This window comes from Dreissena polymorpha, chromosome 1, assembly GCF_020536995.1.
Source record: "Dreissena polymorpha isolate Duluth1 chromosome 1, UMN_Dpol_1.0, whole genome shotgun sequence".
NCBI classification, from domain to species: domain Eukaryota; kingdom Metazoa; phylum Mollusca; class Bivalvia; order Myida; family Dreissenidae; genus Dreissena; species Dreissena polymorpha.
In genome coordinates, this window is record NC_068355.1 from 17,497,544 (window position 1) to 17,511,997 (window position 14,454).

The following is a 14,454-nucleotide window of genomic DNA, read 5'->3' on the forward strand; positions in this document are numbered from 1 at the left end:
CTTCGAAAACAGTCGAGTAAAAAATTACAAGGCAAAATATGAGCACCTCACCTGAGCCACTTTAGTATGCAAGCTCTACAGAACCTGTGCCCGCATTCTGTCTGCATGGGCTCCCGCAGCACACACTGACAGATGGAGCAGTTGTACTTCTCATCCTGCTGGGGCACAAACTCCAGATCCCACCCACTGCTGGTGTCAAACGCTGGATGCACATCCAGATCTGCAAACACAACCACTGCAAACAGAACCACTTGATACTCAGTAAGTATATAGTACATATGTTTACGTGAACATTGAAAAATACTCTCTAGGTGAGTAGGTCCAAACTATTGCTGGTGTCAAATGCTGGATGCATACCCATATCTGAAAATACTACCTGGACAGCAAATAAGCTTATTGTAAATCAGTTAATGTTTTAAATTTTGAACTTTTGCAATCTGTTTTCCGGGTCCAAAACACTATGGTTGTTAAACACTGATGAGGAAAAAAATAATAACATACCAATATTAACAAATTCAAAAACAAGCTTTAGTAATTATTAAACAAAATAAATTTATTTTTTACAATGGCCCTGAAATAACATTACTTTATTGGTACTGGACCAATGCAAGAAGCAGTGAACACAAATCATTAATTATTATCATATTCATTATCAGTTCACAGAATCAACGGTGTCTGGACAGAATATAAACATACCTTTAAGAACTTAATTTTTTCAAACATCTCAAGTAATTGAAATACATTTGCAAAATTCTTAAGTGCATTTAAAACAGTTTTTCGTGCAATTTGTGCCACTATCTTAAGATATAAGAAACAATTCTTGAATATGTCTGAAAACGGTGACAAAATTTCATGTTGCGTGAAGCATAACCGCGCAGTACACAAGGAAGAACACAGGCTTATTAAATAAAGTAATTCTGATGTATCACTCATTGCCAAAAGCAGCATACAAATCTTTTTTTTCTGCACTGGCTAAAATTCTTAAGAAAAATTGTTTTAAAAAGTTATTTGAAAAAAAAGCACCACTTTCCGGTGTGTTTACATTCATTTATAAAGTTAAATTGGAAACCCCACAAAGCTCATGTGATCCAGCACCCTGATTATTGATTGACAAAATGTGCAGCATTGTTATCAATTACAGTGGAAACCCTCTAAACCGGATCCTCTCTATACCGGAATCCTCTCTAAACCGGACAAATTGTCCGGAGCATTTCTTCCGCTATAAAACCATGCGTAAAATAAGACCGAAATCCCCTCAATTCCGAATACCCGTCATTCTTTTGATCAATATTGGGTCATTCCATACGTAATTGTACCTCTCTAAACCGCTCAGGGCCGGTTTATTGCACCTTAGACCTAGTGTCAAAAAGTTGTGAATAGCGGATTAAAGACGTGTGAAATTACTGAAGGTGGTCGAAAAAATTACAAACTGTAAAAATCGCAAAACAATTTAAAGGTACTTGTCCTGTGATGTAAATATCGATCAATATAGGTGATAATACTGATTATAATTACTGATAACAAACAAAGAGTTCTTTAGTGTGTTTTGTTTTTGATGTAGGAAGCCGTGCTAAATTTTAATAATTGTTAATGCTTTTTAATATTGTGTTGTTTATTACAATTGCTAATTTAGTGTCATATAAAATGGTGATTTGCAGAGTAATTGAAGCAGTTGCATTAAGATATTCATTTAGATTTTCAAATATGTAATTAAAATAACTAAGACTAAAAATGTCCAAACTTCCTTCCACATTAAACTATGTCATTGACTTTCTGAAAGTTAGATAGTCAATGTCCTCTACAAACCGGAATCCTCTCTAAACCGGAATTTTCTCTCGGTCCCGAGGTTGTCCGCTTTAGAGGGGTTCCACTGTATTTGTAGGGATTTTCAAGTATAAGGAAGTACAAAAGCGGTAAAAAGATTGCATTAATATGCCTTTTCACAGATTTTGGCATGTTTTGAAGTTTGTCATTTAATGCTTTTATTGATAAATTAATGTTAACATTGGATCTAAAAAGCTCCAATAAAAAATCAAGAATACAATTTAAAGAAGATATGTGTTTGTCAGAAACACTATGTCCCCTTCTGCGCCGCTTTGAAGCTATATATTTGACCTTTGACCTTGAAGGATGACCTTGACCTTTACTTTTCACCACTCAAAATGTGCAGCTTCATGAGATACACATCCATGCCAAATATGAAGTTGCTATCTTCAATATTGCAAACGTTATTGCAAAATGTTAAAGTTTGAGCAAACAAACACACCAACCAACCAACCAACCAACCAACCAACAGACAGGGCAAAAACAATATGTCCCCCACTATAGTGGTGGGAGACAAAAAGAAGAAAAACAAGAGATGAGTTTGTCATATACACATTGCCCCCCTATTGTGCCGCTTTGAAGCCATATATTTGACCTTTGACCTTGAAGGATGACCTTGACCTTCACCTTTCACCACTCAAAATGTTCAGCTCCAGGAGAAACACATGCATGCCAAATATCAAGTTGCTATCTTCAATAGTGAAAAAGTTATGGCCAATATTAAAGTTTTCGGACGGACGGAAAATTTGATATTTTACCTTGAAGGATGACCTTGACCTTCACCTTTCACCACTCAAAATGTGCAGCTCCATGAGATGCACATGCATGCCAAATATCAAGTTGCTATGTTAAATATTGAAAAAGTAATGACCATACTGTTGAAGATTTCTTCCATTATATATTTTTGACGATGCTGGAACAGCAGCGTCCAAGGTTTGATAACCAGTAAAAAAAATCTTCACAATTGCGACCTATGTAAAAGACCGAGCCAGTCCGATTGAGATAACTCGATTTTTCAGTTACTTCCCTTGGCATTCGCCACTGCGTAGGAGATTGCTCGTTGATTTTCATTGATAACATTCTCCTAGCAGAGTTGTCGTTCGTGTTGATAAAGGTAAATATTAATAGAACAGCATATCCTGGGGAAACAGATTCAATAAGTGTATCAGAACGTTAATTTCAAATTAGTAATTTAACATCCATTTTATTTTTATGGACCAATGAAACAACTATATATTTTCTCTATTTTGTTTGATATTTGTTCTCATTTAGTAAATAAATTGCGATTAAAAACATGTAAAATTAACTTTTTACGTGATCACAAAACTAAAAAATGCGAACAATTTCGAACCTGCAAATTGTAACCGCTGTACTGCTATGATATATATAGATAAAACAACATTTCTTTGCGTAATAGTCCGTCCCGCTAGCGCAGTGGTAAGAACGTTCGCTTTTTCACCTTTACGACACCGGTTCGATTCCCGCTCCCGGCGCAATGTTATATTTTGTATGTTTTGTGGTCACCATTCCTGACAGTTGTTTTTTTCCGGAAAATCTCATCCCCCCCCCTCCCCCCCCCCCCCCAGCATTTGACCATATAAAAAATTAAAAAGTATTTCAGTACAAAACAAATAGCTGGAAATTGCAGCTATCATTCAAAATTGTCCCAACTGTCGTCAATCTAATCTTATTAGGTAGGAGTGCTGGACACACTCCGGGTCCCAACATTATGCAGCCTCAGCGCGGAGGTAACTAATTACCTTGGAAAAACACAAATACACACACTGGGTTAGTGCTGCAACAATACGCCAAAAACCGTATTGCAATATTTTGTCAGTTCAAAAACCCGTATTGCAATATATCGCAATATATTGCTAACTTGTACCAAAATTATAACTTGCCAATTACCCGATAATCCCATAAATTCCAATTTAAATCAAATTCTGGTAAATATTTACTATAAATGTGCTCAAGAATAATAAGAAACACAAACATTCGCAAATTTTCTTAAGTATCAAATACATTTTTGAAATTGTTACTATTTAAAGATGTGATGAAATAACGTCCAACCGGGGCGTTTTTCCCACTGAACATGCGTAATTCAGCTGACGTGATGTTCCCGTTTTTATACAACACAAAATATACCCATACTTTCCATGCGACGTTCTACATGTCTGTATAATTTTCGCGCGCTTTTTATTGAGACAAAGGATAAAGCACTTTTTATTTGACGCTATAATTTTTTATTGTCGCGTTAGCATTCAAATTTGGAAGCGTGTTTCCGAAATTCGGATTACAAATAATGCTCAAATCAGAATCGAACGAAACATTTACAGCTGTGCGCAATTAATTCAACGATAATCTGTTCAAAAGCATCGAATGAATGCTCCCATGGATGTAACAATGCTTCTCCGTATAATACACTTTTTAGAATGCTATTTTTACGTAAAAAATAATTTACACTGCTTTGTTTTGTTTACCTTTTTATCATTATTTCGAATGGCTTTTCTAGACGAAATGTGAGTGAATTTTTGTAAAATTTTCGTACCGGTATGATGAAAATCATATCGCAATACAATAATGCGGATTGCGTATTGCGATATATACCGATATACCGGTATATTGTTGCAGCCCTACACTGGGTGCAGCCTAGGCACGTATAGACTCAAACAAGGCAACAAACTCAAGTGCGGGCACAATCATTTAAAATTTACATATTGAATATGATATTCTAACAGAAATTACACAACCACCTAAGTGTATATACCATGTTTGATATTTCGTTCGATTTTTAGATTTCAGCATATACATGTATAAGGTCATTTCGCTATTAGTTAACTTATCCATATGTTCGTGGGCGAGCTCGGATAGTCAAGTGCTCATACAATTGAGCTCACATGGTCCGGCTATGTGCTCATACCTACTTTCGAGAATCATCATGAATGTATTGCCATACTTAATGAACAAGAATGTGACCCGCCTCCCAGTTTCGCTCAATGGGTCAAGTTACCCACGGGTACTACTTCCCCGTACCCCTAAACTTTTTTTCGTACCCAAATTTTTATATCGTACCCAAATGTTCGTATCAACATACACAATTGTGGTGATATAGATAAACTTAAATTGATGTTTTATATCCATCCTCTTCAAAAGCATCGTCACACCAGTACTGCCAGTACTTTGATTATTTAAGTGGGAAGTTTTTTTTACAGGTTTAGCCAACCTTCCAACCCAACCGTATTTTCGGGGAAGGGCCCTCATTTGGCCCTTTTTGGGGCAGAAATTCGGCCCCATTCCCCCCTTAAAATAATATACTTTTTTTTCCCTATTTCAGCTAAAAATTCCCCCTCAAAAATAATTTTTTTAAAAATTGTTGTCTTTTTTACTTTTATACCTTAGTTGCCAGCTGGTATTGTGCTATTAACCTTTGATTAAATGAATATTTATGTAGATTACATTAAAATATAGCAATTTTAAGTGCTGAATGTTTGGTGAAAAGATCTTCTAAAATTCCTTTTTTTGCCCAAAAAGACGCGAAATTCCCCCCCCCCCTTTAAGGGCCCCGGCCCCAATCCCCCAAAGTGTAGCAAGGGCCATGCGGGGAGAGAAGTAGATGTTAGTGATAACAAATACTTTGTTTGCCCCGAGAGCCATACCAGGAATGAATGTGGAGTTGTCCGAGCTGCCACTGCTGCTGTACTGGCCAGTGACAGGTGGGGTCCGAGGCAGTCCAGACCCATTATATGCCATTGTCTGTCAGGCAGCCACCGCATACCATGTTAGGAACTGAAGAGGAAATGAACAGAATTAGTGCTGTATAGCCACCATATTACCTTCATATTAAATTGTCTGACAGGCAGACAGCAATCTCATACCATATTAACCCATTTATGCCTAGTGGAATCTCCCATCCTTCTAAATTGGATCAATTTATTTCCAAAATAAGGGATGTCTAGTAAATTCATTTCTATATTTACAATATTTCTTGCAGAAATTCCTTTAAGCAAACAGTGCAGACCCTGATGAGACGCCGCATCATGCCAAGGCCTTTTTTCTAGACACTAGGGTTAAGAAATTACAAGAGAGATGGAAAGAATTGGTATTGTGTTGCCTAAATATTGATTTAAGATACAGTTTTATTTGTTTAAAGGCTTATAGCTTATGCTGTTGATATTTTAATGAAATTTGTTCACGTATTGGTGTATTTTTTAGTGTCCATAAAGGCCTAATATTTATATATTTTTTCTGTGAAACTGTAGAGCTTTTATGTAGTTTTATAAAAAAAATACAATTCAAGATAGAAAAAAAAGAATAATTTTGCTTTTTCCTCACAGGCAAAGAACCAGTGTTCTTTGGATTAAAAGGCATTCACCATAACAACTTAGCCATCTTGATTGTTATAGTTAAGCATCCATTTTATATTTCTTACAAGTGATCCATGTGTTGTTAGAAAATTTAACAGAAGCAACAGAATCATTCCAAATTAACTATGACTATTGTTAAACAAAGCTGCATTTTCAGTTGAGTCTACATAATAAATGGTATAAACTCCCAGATTAACAGTGTTTTTTGCAGGTTTTTTTTAATCTGTGAAATAAAATTGAAAAAATGTAATTTAATCAAGTCCCTTTCATATATCAACTTAGTGCTCTGACTTAAAAACTGCCATTTTTACAGATATACGTGGAATCCATGCAACTGAAACTCTGGGGCTTCTTTGTAAGTGTTGTGACAATTAGTAGAAGATTACAAATCAAATTGTTTAATAACTTAAAAGACATAATAAGTATTCTGTCAATTTTAATATGTTTTTGCAAAAAACTCAATGTCTTTTTTATGCATGGCAGACTAAAAAATTCACAATATTTTATTAAATGGTCGGTGCTCTGTGAAAAAGGGGTTGAATGCAATATGTGTAAAGTGTCGTTCCAGATTAGCCTGTGCAGTCTGCATATGCTAATCAGGGACAACACTTTCCTCTTTTTATGATATTTTTGTTTAAAGAAAGTCTCTTCTTAGCAAAAATCCAGTTTAGGCTAATCTGGGATGACACTTTACGCACATGCATTAAACCCCCTTTTCACCGAGCCAAGGTCAAATAATTATGGGCCACTATTTCACTCTACCATTTTTATACAGCATCCTGCCAGTTTTATACAGCACCCTGCCAGTTTTATACAGCACCCTGCATATTTCGTGATCCTACTACCATATTGCATTCTGATACACAATCTTACACACATGCATTAAGCCCCATTTTCTCAGAGCGTGGCTAAATAATAAGATGTTAGTAATAATTGTCTACAAATGGCTTGTTATGTTTAACCCTTTCCTACTCAGAATCAAAGTGAAATAGCTATGCACAAACAGCATAAAACCATAACAGCCTACGAGTAACTCTCAGTCTGTTCAGGTTTAATGCTGTTTGCTGTTCATCAGTATCAAAGGGTTGGAAATGAAGCCTTTAAAACTTGAATCTAGTAAAAAAGGTCTCGAATTAAATGTAACTTTTTACTAAGGGACTTAACATACATCAAAATTCTTATCTAAGTGGTGAAGGGTTAAGAAAATGACACTTTCTATTGTCATAGCAATTTTAGCTAAACAAGTATATAAAAACTCAATAAAATTAATGGACATTGATATTGCATTAAATGAAACCCAAGAAATAATGTAAAATCTATGAAATAATTTCACACATGTTTGCATAAATGTCAAAACTGTACACCATGCCTCTGTGAACTGGTAACTGGTACTTACTGCTAGTAACTTTTTTTAAGTCCTCAACTTTCTATTGAGGTACCCATTCATTGTAACTAGCTCAACATCAACCCTAATTACTATTGAGCTACTCATACATTGTAACTAGTTCAACATCAACCCTAATTACTATTGAGGTACACATACATTGTAACTAGCTCAACATCAACCCTAATTACTATTGAGCTACACATACATTGTAACTAGTTCAACATCAACCCTAATTACTATTGAGGTACACATACATTGTAACTAGCTCAACATCAACCCTAATTACTATTGAGCTACCCATACATTGTAACTAGCTCAACATCAACCCTAATTACTATTGAGCTACCCATACATTGTAACTAGCTCAACATCAACCCTAATTACTATTGAGGTACACATACATTGTAACTAGCTCAACATCAACCCTAATTACTATTGAGCTACCCATACATTGTAACTAGCTCAACATCAACCCTTATTACTATTGAGCTACCCATACATTGTAACTAGCTCAACATCAACCCTAATTACTATTGAGCTACCCATACATTGTAACTAGCTCAACATCAACCCTAATTACTATTGAGGTACACATACATTGTAACTAGCTCAACATCAACCCTAATTACTATTGAGCTACCCATACATAGTAACTAGCTCAACATCAACCCTAATTACTATTGAGCTACCCATACATTGTAACTAGCTCAACATCAACCCTAATTACTATTGATCTACACATACATTGTAACTAGCTCAACATAAACCCTAATTACTATTGAGCTACTCATACATTGTAACTAGCTCAACATCAACCCTAATTACTATTGAGCTACTCATACATTGTAACTAGCTCAACAGCAACCCCAATTACTATTGAGCTACACATACATTGTAACTAGCTCAACATCAACCCTAATTACTATTGAGGTACACATACATTGTAACTAGCTCAACATCAACCCTAATTACTATTGAGCTACCCATACATTGTAACTAGCTCAACATCAACCCTAATTACTATTGAGCTACACATACATTGTAACTAGCTCAACATCAACCCTAATTACTATTGAGCAACCCATACATTGTAACTAGCTCAACATCAACCCTTATTACTATTGAGGTACACATACATTGTAACTAGCTCAACATCAACCCTAATTACTATTGAGCTATACATACATAGTAACTAGCTCAACATCAACCCTAATTACTATTGAGCTACCCATACATTGTAACTAGCTCAACATCAACCCTAATTTCTATTGAGGTACACATCCATTGTAACTAGCTCAACATCAACCCTAATTACTATTGAGCTACACATACATTGTAACTAGCTCAACATCAACCCTAATTACTATTGAGGTACACATACATTGTAACTAGCGCAACATCAACCCTAATTACTATTGAGCTACCCATACATTGTAACTAGCTCAACATCAACCCTAATTACTATTGAGCTACACATTCATTGTAACTAGCTTAACATCAACCCTAATTACTATTGAGCTACTCATACATTGTAACTAGCTCAACATCAACCCTTATTACTATTGAGCTTCCCATACATTGTATCTAGCTCAACATCAACCCTAATTACTATTGAGCTACCCATACATTGTAACTAGCTCAACATCAACCCTAATTACTATTGAGGTACACATACATAGTAACTAGCTCAACATCAACCCTAATTACTATAGAGCTACTCATACATTGTAACTAGCTCAACAGCAACCCCAATTACTATTGAGCTACACATACATTGTAACTAGCTCAACATCAACCCTAATTACTATTGAGCTACACATACATTGTAACAAGCTCAACATCAACCCTAATTACTATTGAGGTACCCATTCATTGTAACTAGCTCAACATCAACCCTAATTACTATTGAGCTACTCATACATTGTAACTAGCTCAACATCAACCCTAATTACTATTGAGCTACTCATACTTTGTAACTAGCTCAACATCAACCCTAATTACTATTGAGCTACACATACATTGTAACTAGCTCAACATCAACCCTAATTACTATTGAGCTACTCATACTTTGTAACTAGCTCAACATCAACCCTAATTACTATTGAGCTACTCATACATTGTAACTAGCTCAACATCAACCCTAATTACTATTGAGCTACCCATACATTGTAACTAGCTCAACATCAACCCTAATTACTATTGAGCTACACATACATTGTAACTAGCTCAACATCAACCCTTATTACGTTTTATGACACTCTAATTTTCAGACACCCCCTTTGTTGGCCAAAGTAATTATTTTTTCGTAACGCTAAAGTTTTGGACATACTGGTCCATTATTTATTACCCTGTACTCTACATTTTCAAAGTTGAAACAGTGCTATTTAAAAAAAATTCTTTTCTGTTTCGCCTATCTGTTGTCACTTTAATCATGCATTTTTATGCCCCCGGATCAAATGATCAGGGGTATATTGTTTTTGGCCTGTCTGTCTGTCACTGTATGTGTCGTCTGTCATTGTATGTGTCTGTATGTCATTGTATGTGTGTGCCTGTCCCAAAACTTTAACCTTGGTCATAACTTTTGCAATATTGAAGATAGCAACTTGATTTTTGGCATGCATATTTATCTCATAAAGCTGCACATTTTTAGTGGTAAAAGGTCAAGGTCATCCTTCAAGGTCAAAGTTCAAATATATGGCTTCAAAGCGGTACAGTAGAGGTCATTGTGTTTCACAAACACAGCTCCTGTTATGACTGCATTCAGGTTATAAAACCTTGCAGACAATTATTGCCTTAGGGCCATGGACCATTACATAAATTTTGCTTCATACACCCTTCATAGAGGGCAGTCACTTGACTCGCAGAATTCCAGAACAATGCTGAACATGAATCTATTTCTAATAGTGCTTTGCAACACAGCATTAATTTTCAAACATTCACTCGTTTGAACATTTGGCAACGTAATGATATTGTCAACACAAGATGACATTGTCAGATTAAGCAGTAATATATACTTCCCATTTTAAGTGTTCATGAATTTAATAAATGTTCTTCATTAAAGTACTTGTTTTATTCAATTGATTGCATTCATTCTGACACTGTTTGTTCATCGTGGTGTTAAATCAAAGACCTGTCAATTATCTTGTTTTCTGAAAGATCTGTGGTTTTATTGCCCATGTGTTCAGCGCAAACTCATTATCTCGTTATGATCAAATACTGTGTAAATACTAGATAACAACAAAATGGCTAGCACAATACACACACAATAAAAATAATTTAAGATACCTACATGTCTTCTCCTTGCAGTAGTATTGGGTAGTCATTTCTTGGACTATCTTAACGCCAAATACTCAAAAGTATTTTTTCCTCACAGATTGTCAAAAACTCAATACTGTATAGCTACATTTGTATTAGCCAGTTTAATCATGTGAGTGAGGGACATTTGTTCCTTCGCTACTTTTGACACAGGCAGACATTATTTCCTACGTTATTTTGACAACACGGACAATTGTTTCTACATTATTTTGACAGCCGGGACTTGGGATCTTACATAAACTGGTCATTATAATCAAATTTTATACAAAAAAATAGGACCCTCTTGGCAATTTTTAACGGGCATGTTCAATGTGTGGTTATGAAACTAGTGCACTATTTTTCATACTTGTATCATATTTTCATTCAATTTTAAGATTTGTGTGTGAGCATCAGCATGATATTGTTCAAAATTATTCGAATATATTGACATACAATGAGATCTGTAATTAGCGAAACCTTTAACTGCATTGCCACAGTATTGAAGACTTAGAATTGTGTTTCTCTGCTAACTAGTGACCCTCGAAGCAAAGCACAGGCTGACCCTGTTCGTTCGTTAGAATTCCCATGTTGGAGGTGAATTTAAGAGCAGCCATTTACTATATACACATATACATGTACATATTGTTGTCAGAGTTAAGGTATTGCCTATAATTGTAGGAACCGATGTCTGGATGTAACAAGTATGTAGGAACCAATGTCCGGGGGAATGAAAATTTTGTAGAAATGAATATCCTGACTGTTAAAATAATTGATGAACCTTTTTCTGGCTTGTCAAAATAACGTTGGAACGAATATCTGGGTATAGTCAACAAATGTTTGCTTTGTCAAAATTAGGGTAAGAACGATTGCAAGTGGGAAAGAGAATCTGGATACCATTTACAGCTCATAATACCTATACGTTTTAAATATTTAAACAAGAGCTGTCTCCATAGGATGACATATGCCCCCGATAAACGCTTTGATAGAAATTATGAGCATTTTTCGAAACCAAAAAGCATTTTTCGAAACATAAACGCAAAAGTTCAAGGTCAAGGTCAAAGGGGTCAAAATGTGTGTGTGAGTGTATGGAAAGGCCTTGTCATATACACATGCATACCAAATATGAATGTAACATCTGAAAGGACATAGAAGTTATGAGCATTTTTCGAAACCTGAACACACAGTGTGCAGGACATACGCACAGACGGACAAGTGCGATCACTATATGCCCTCCTTCTGGGGCATTAAAATGTGAATGCTAAAAATTTAACTTATTAAGCAGGCACCCATAAAAAACTCTGTCATTGAGTAGGGCTTAGTTAGGGCTTAGTCCTATAAAGAGAGTATGTTAGTATACGAAACAACATAATCAAAACAAGCATTTTATTTGACCACAACTGTGTTAAATAAAATCATCTGTATTATCTGCCAAAGAAAATTACACCAGGGGTGTCGATTGTCCCAAATTTAAAATCTGGAAAATTAGGCCGGGGATCTGGGAACAGAGGTCACCAACGGAGAAAAAGGGCAATGCCCCTTCCCCTTGAGCCCTCTCTAATTGTACTATTTATATAATTTTTCTAGTTGCAATTTCTGGTGACGTTATGCAAAATATTATTAATCAGACTGTACGCATCATCGCATTTGTATTAGTCAATATAGTTTTGTTTACAATGGACGTAAAAAAAATAATTTAATCGGCGAAAAATGCTGTATCTGAAAAACGACAATCCAAAAAATGTATGTATGTGTTTTTAATTTTTGCACATGAAACAAAAAGAGCATATCGTTAGAATGCGTAAAAATAAAAACCATTCACCTAGCAAATATGTAATCAATATATAATTTGGTTTACATATTGCTTTACAATATGCTATTGAATTGCTTTACTTTGCTTATTGATCACTTACAATATTTCATGATGGCAGACATGTGCAACGTTTCGTTTACTTGTAAGAATTTCGGACAGTAGCAACGATTTTCCGTAAGTTATTGTTCATGTTCAATACAAAAAACGGCAAAAATTGGTACTGAGCGCAAAGACGATGAAGCTTTAACAAATATATTAATTTTGTTCTCAATTGTTTGTGCTTTTATACAAATTTTCTCCAATTCCCCCCATCCTCAAAAAAAATCTAATCAGAATTTCATTGATCTCAAAATCGACCCTGACGTGCTGAAATCCGGATTTCCGGAATAATCGGGAAAATCGACACCCCTGTCACACATTAAGCCTTGTTCTGAAATTCGACGAGTCACGTGATACCTAAAAATGCAATAATGGTAGAATTGTGAAACTGGTGTATTGGGTAAATAACCATGTGTAACAGTAATAAACATGGTTTCACCCCAGAAGGATAGCTGTGACAAATGCTAGACGCTCTCAAACTTAATGCACCCCTAATGTTACACAAACAATTGAAGGTGTAAGACAATGACTGACAAACAAAAAAAGAATTAATAAAATTGCAGATTTTTATTATATTGCTTTAAATACAGGTTCACACTAAGGTATATGTTAATCCTTTCAGTGCTGGAACCCTATTTTGAAGGCCTTTGCAAACAGTTTGGATCCAGATGAGACGCCACAGAATGTGGCGTCTCATCAGGATCCAAACTGTTTGCTATTCTAAAAATATTCTTTGAAAAAAATCGAAGCAAATGCTAATTTTAACAAGGGCTGTTTGTAAAACATGCATGCCCCCCATATGGGCTGTCCGTTGTAGTGGCAGCCATTGTGCGAATATGATTTTTGTCACTGTGACCTTGACCTTTGACCTAGTGACCTGAAAATCAATAGGGGTCATCTGCGGGTCACGATCAATGTACCTATGAAGTGTCATGATCCTAGGCAAAAGCGTTCTTGATTTATCATCCAAAAATCATTTTGCTATTTCGGGTCACCGTGACCTTGACCTTTGACCTTGTGACCTCAAAATCAATAGGGGTAATCTGCAAGTCATGAATAATCTACCCATGAAGTTTCATGATCCTAGGAGTATGCGTTCTTGAGTTATCATCCAAAAACCATTTTACTATTTCGGGTCACCATGACCTTGACCTTTGACCTAGTGACCTCAAAATCCATAGGGCTCATTTGCGAGTCATGATCAATCTACCCATGAAGTTTCATGATCCTAGGCGTATGCGTTCTTGAGTTATCATCCGGAAACCATTTTACTATTTCGGGTCACCGTGACCTTGACCTTTGACCTAGTGACCTCAAAATCAATAGGGGTCATCTGCAAGTCATGATCAATCTACCTATGAAGTTTCATGATCCTAGGCGTATGCGTTCTTGAGTTATCATTCAAAAACCATTTTACTATTTCTGGTCACCGTGATCTTGACCTTTGACCTAGTGACCTCAAAATCAATAGGGGTCATCTGCGAGTCATGATCAATGTACCTATGAAGTTTCATGATCCTAGGCCCAAGCGTTCTTGAGTTATCGTCTGACAACCACCTGGTGGACGGACAGACCGACCGACAGACCGATTGACAGACCGATCGACAGACCGACCGACAGACCGACATGAGCAAAGCAATATACCCCCTCTTCTTCGAAGGGGGGCATAAAAATTC

General features: G+C 35.9%; 1 protein-coding gene across 8 annotated transcripts in view; it reads right to left on the reverse strand.

The window, feature by feature from the left end:
- The window catches only part of LOC127872910 (TNF receptor-associated factor 6-like), a 79,204-nt gene that overhangs the window by 27,381 nt on the left and 37,369 nt on the right, over positions 1-14,454 (reverse strand). For all 8 annotated transcript variants that reach the window (XM_052416465.1, XM_052416445.1, XM_052416466.1 and 5 more), the window contains exons 2-3: positions 5,481-5,610; positions 52-220 (exon numbers count right to left, since the gene is read on the reverse strand). In XM_052416465.1, coding sequence (XP_052272425.1) covers positions 52-220; positions 5,481-5,574 — 263 coding nt within the window. In that variant the 5' untranslated portion in view covers positions 5,575-5,610. The remainder of the gene's footprint in view (positions 1-51; positions 221-5,480; positions 5,611-14,454) is intronic.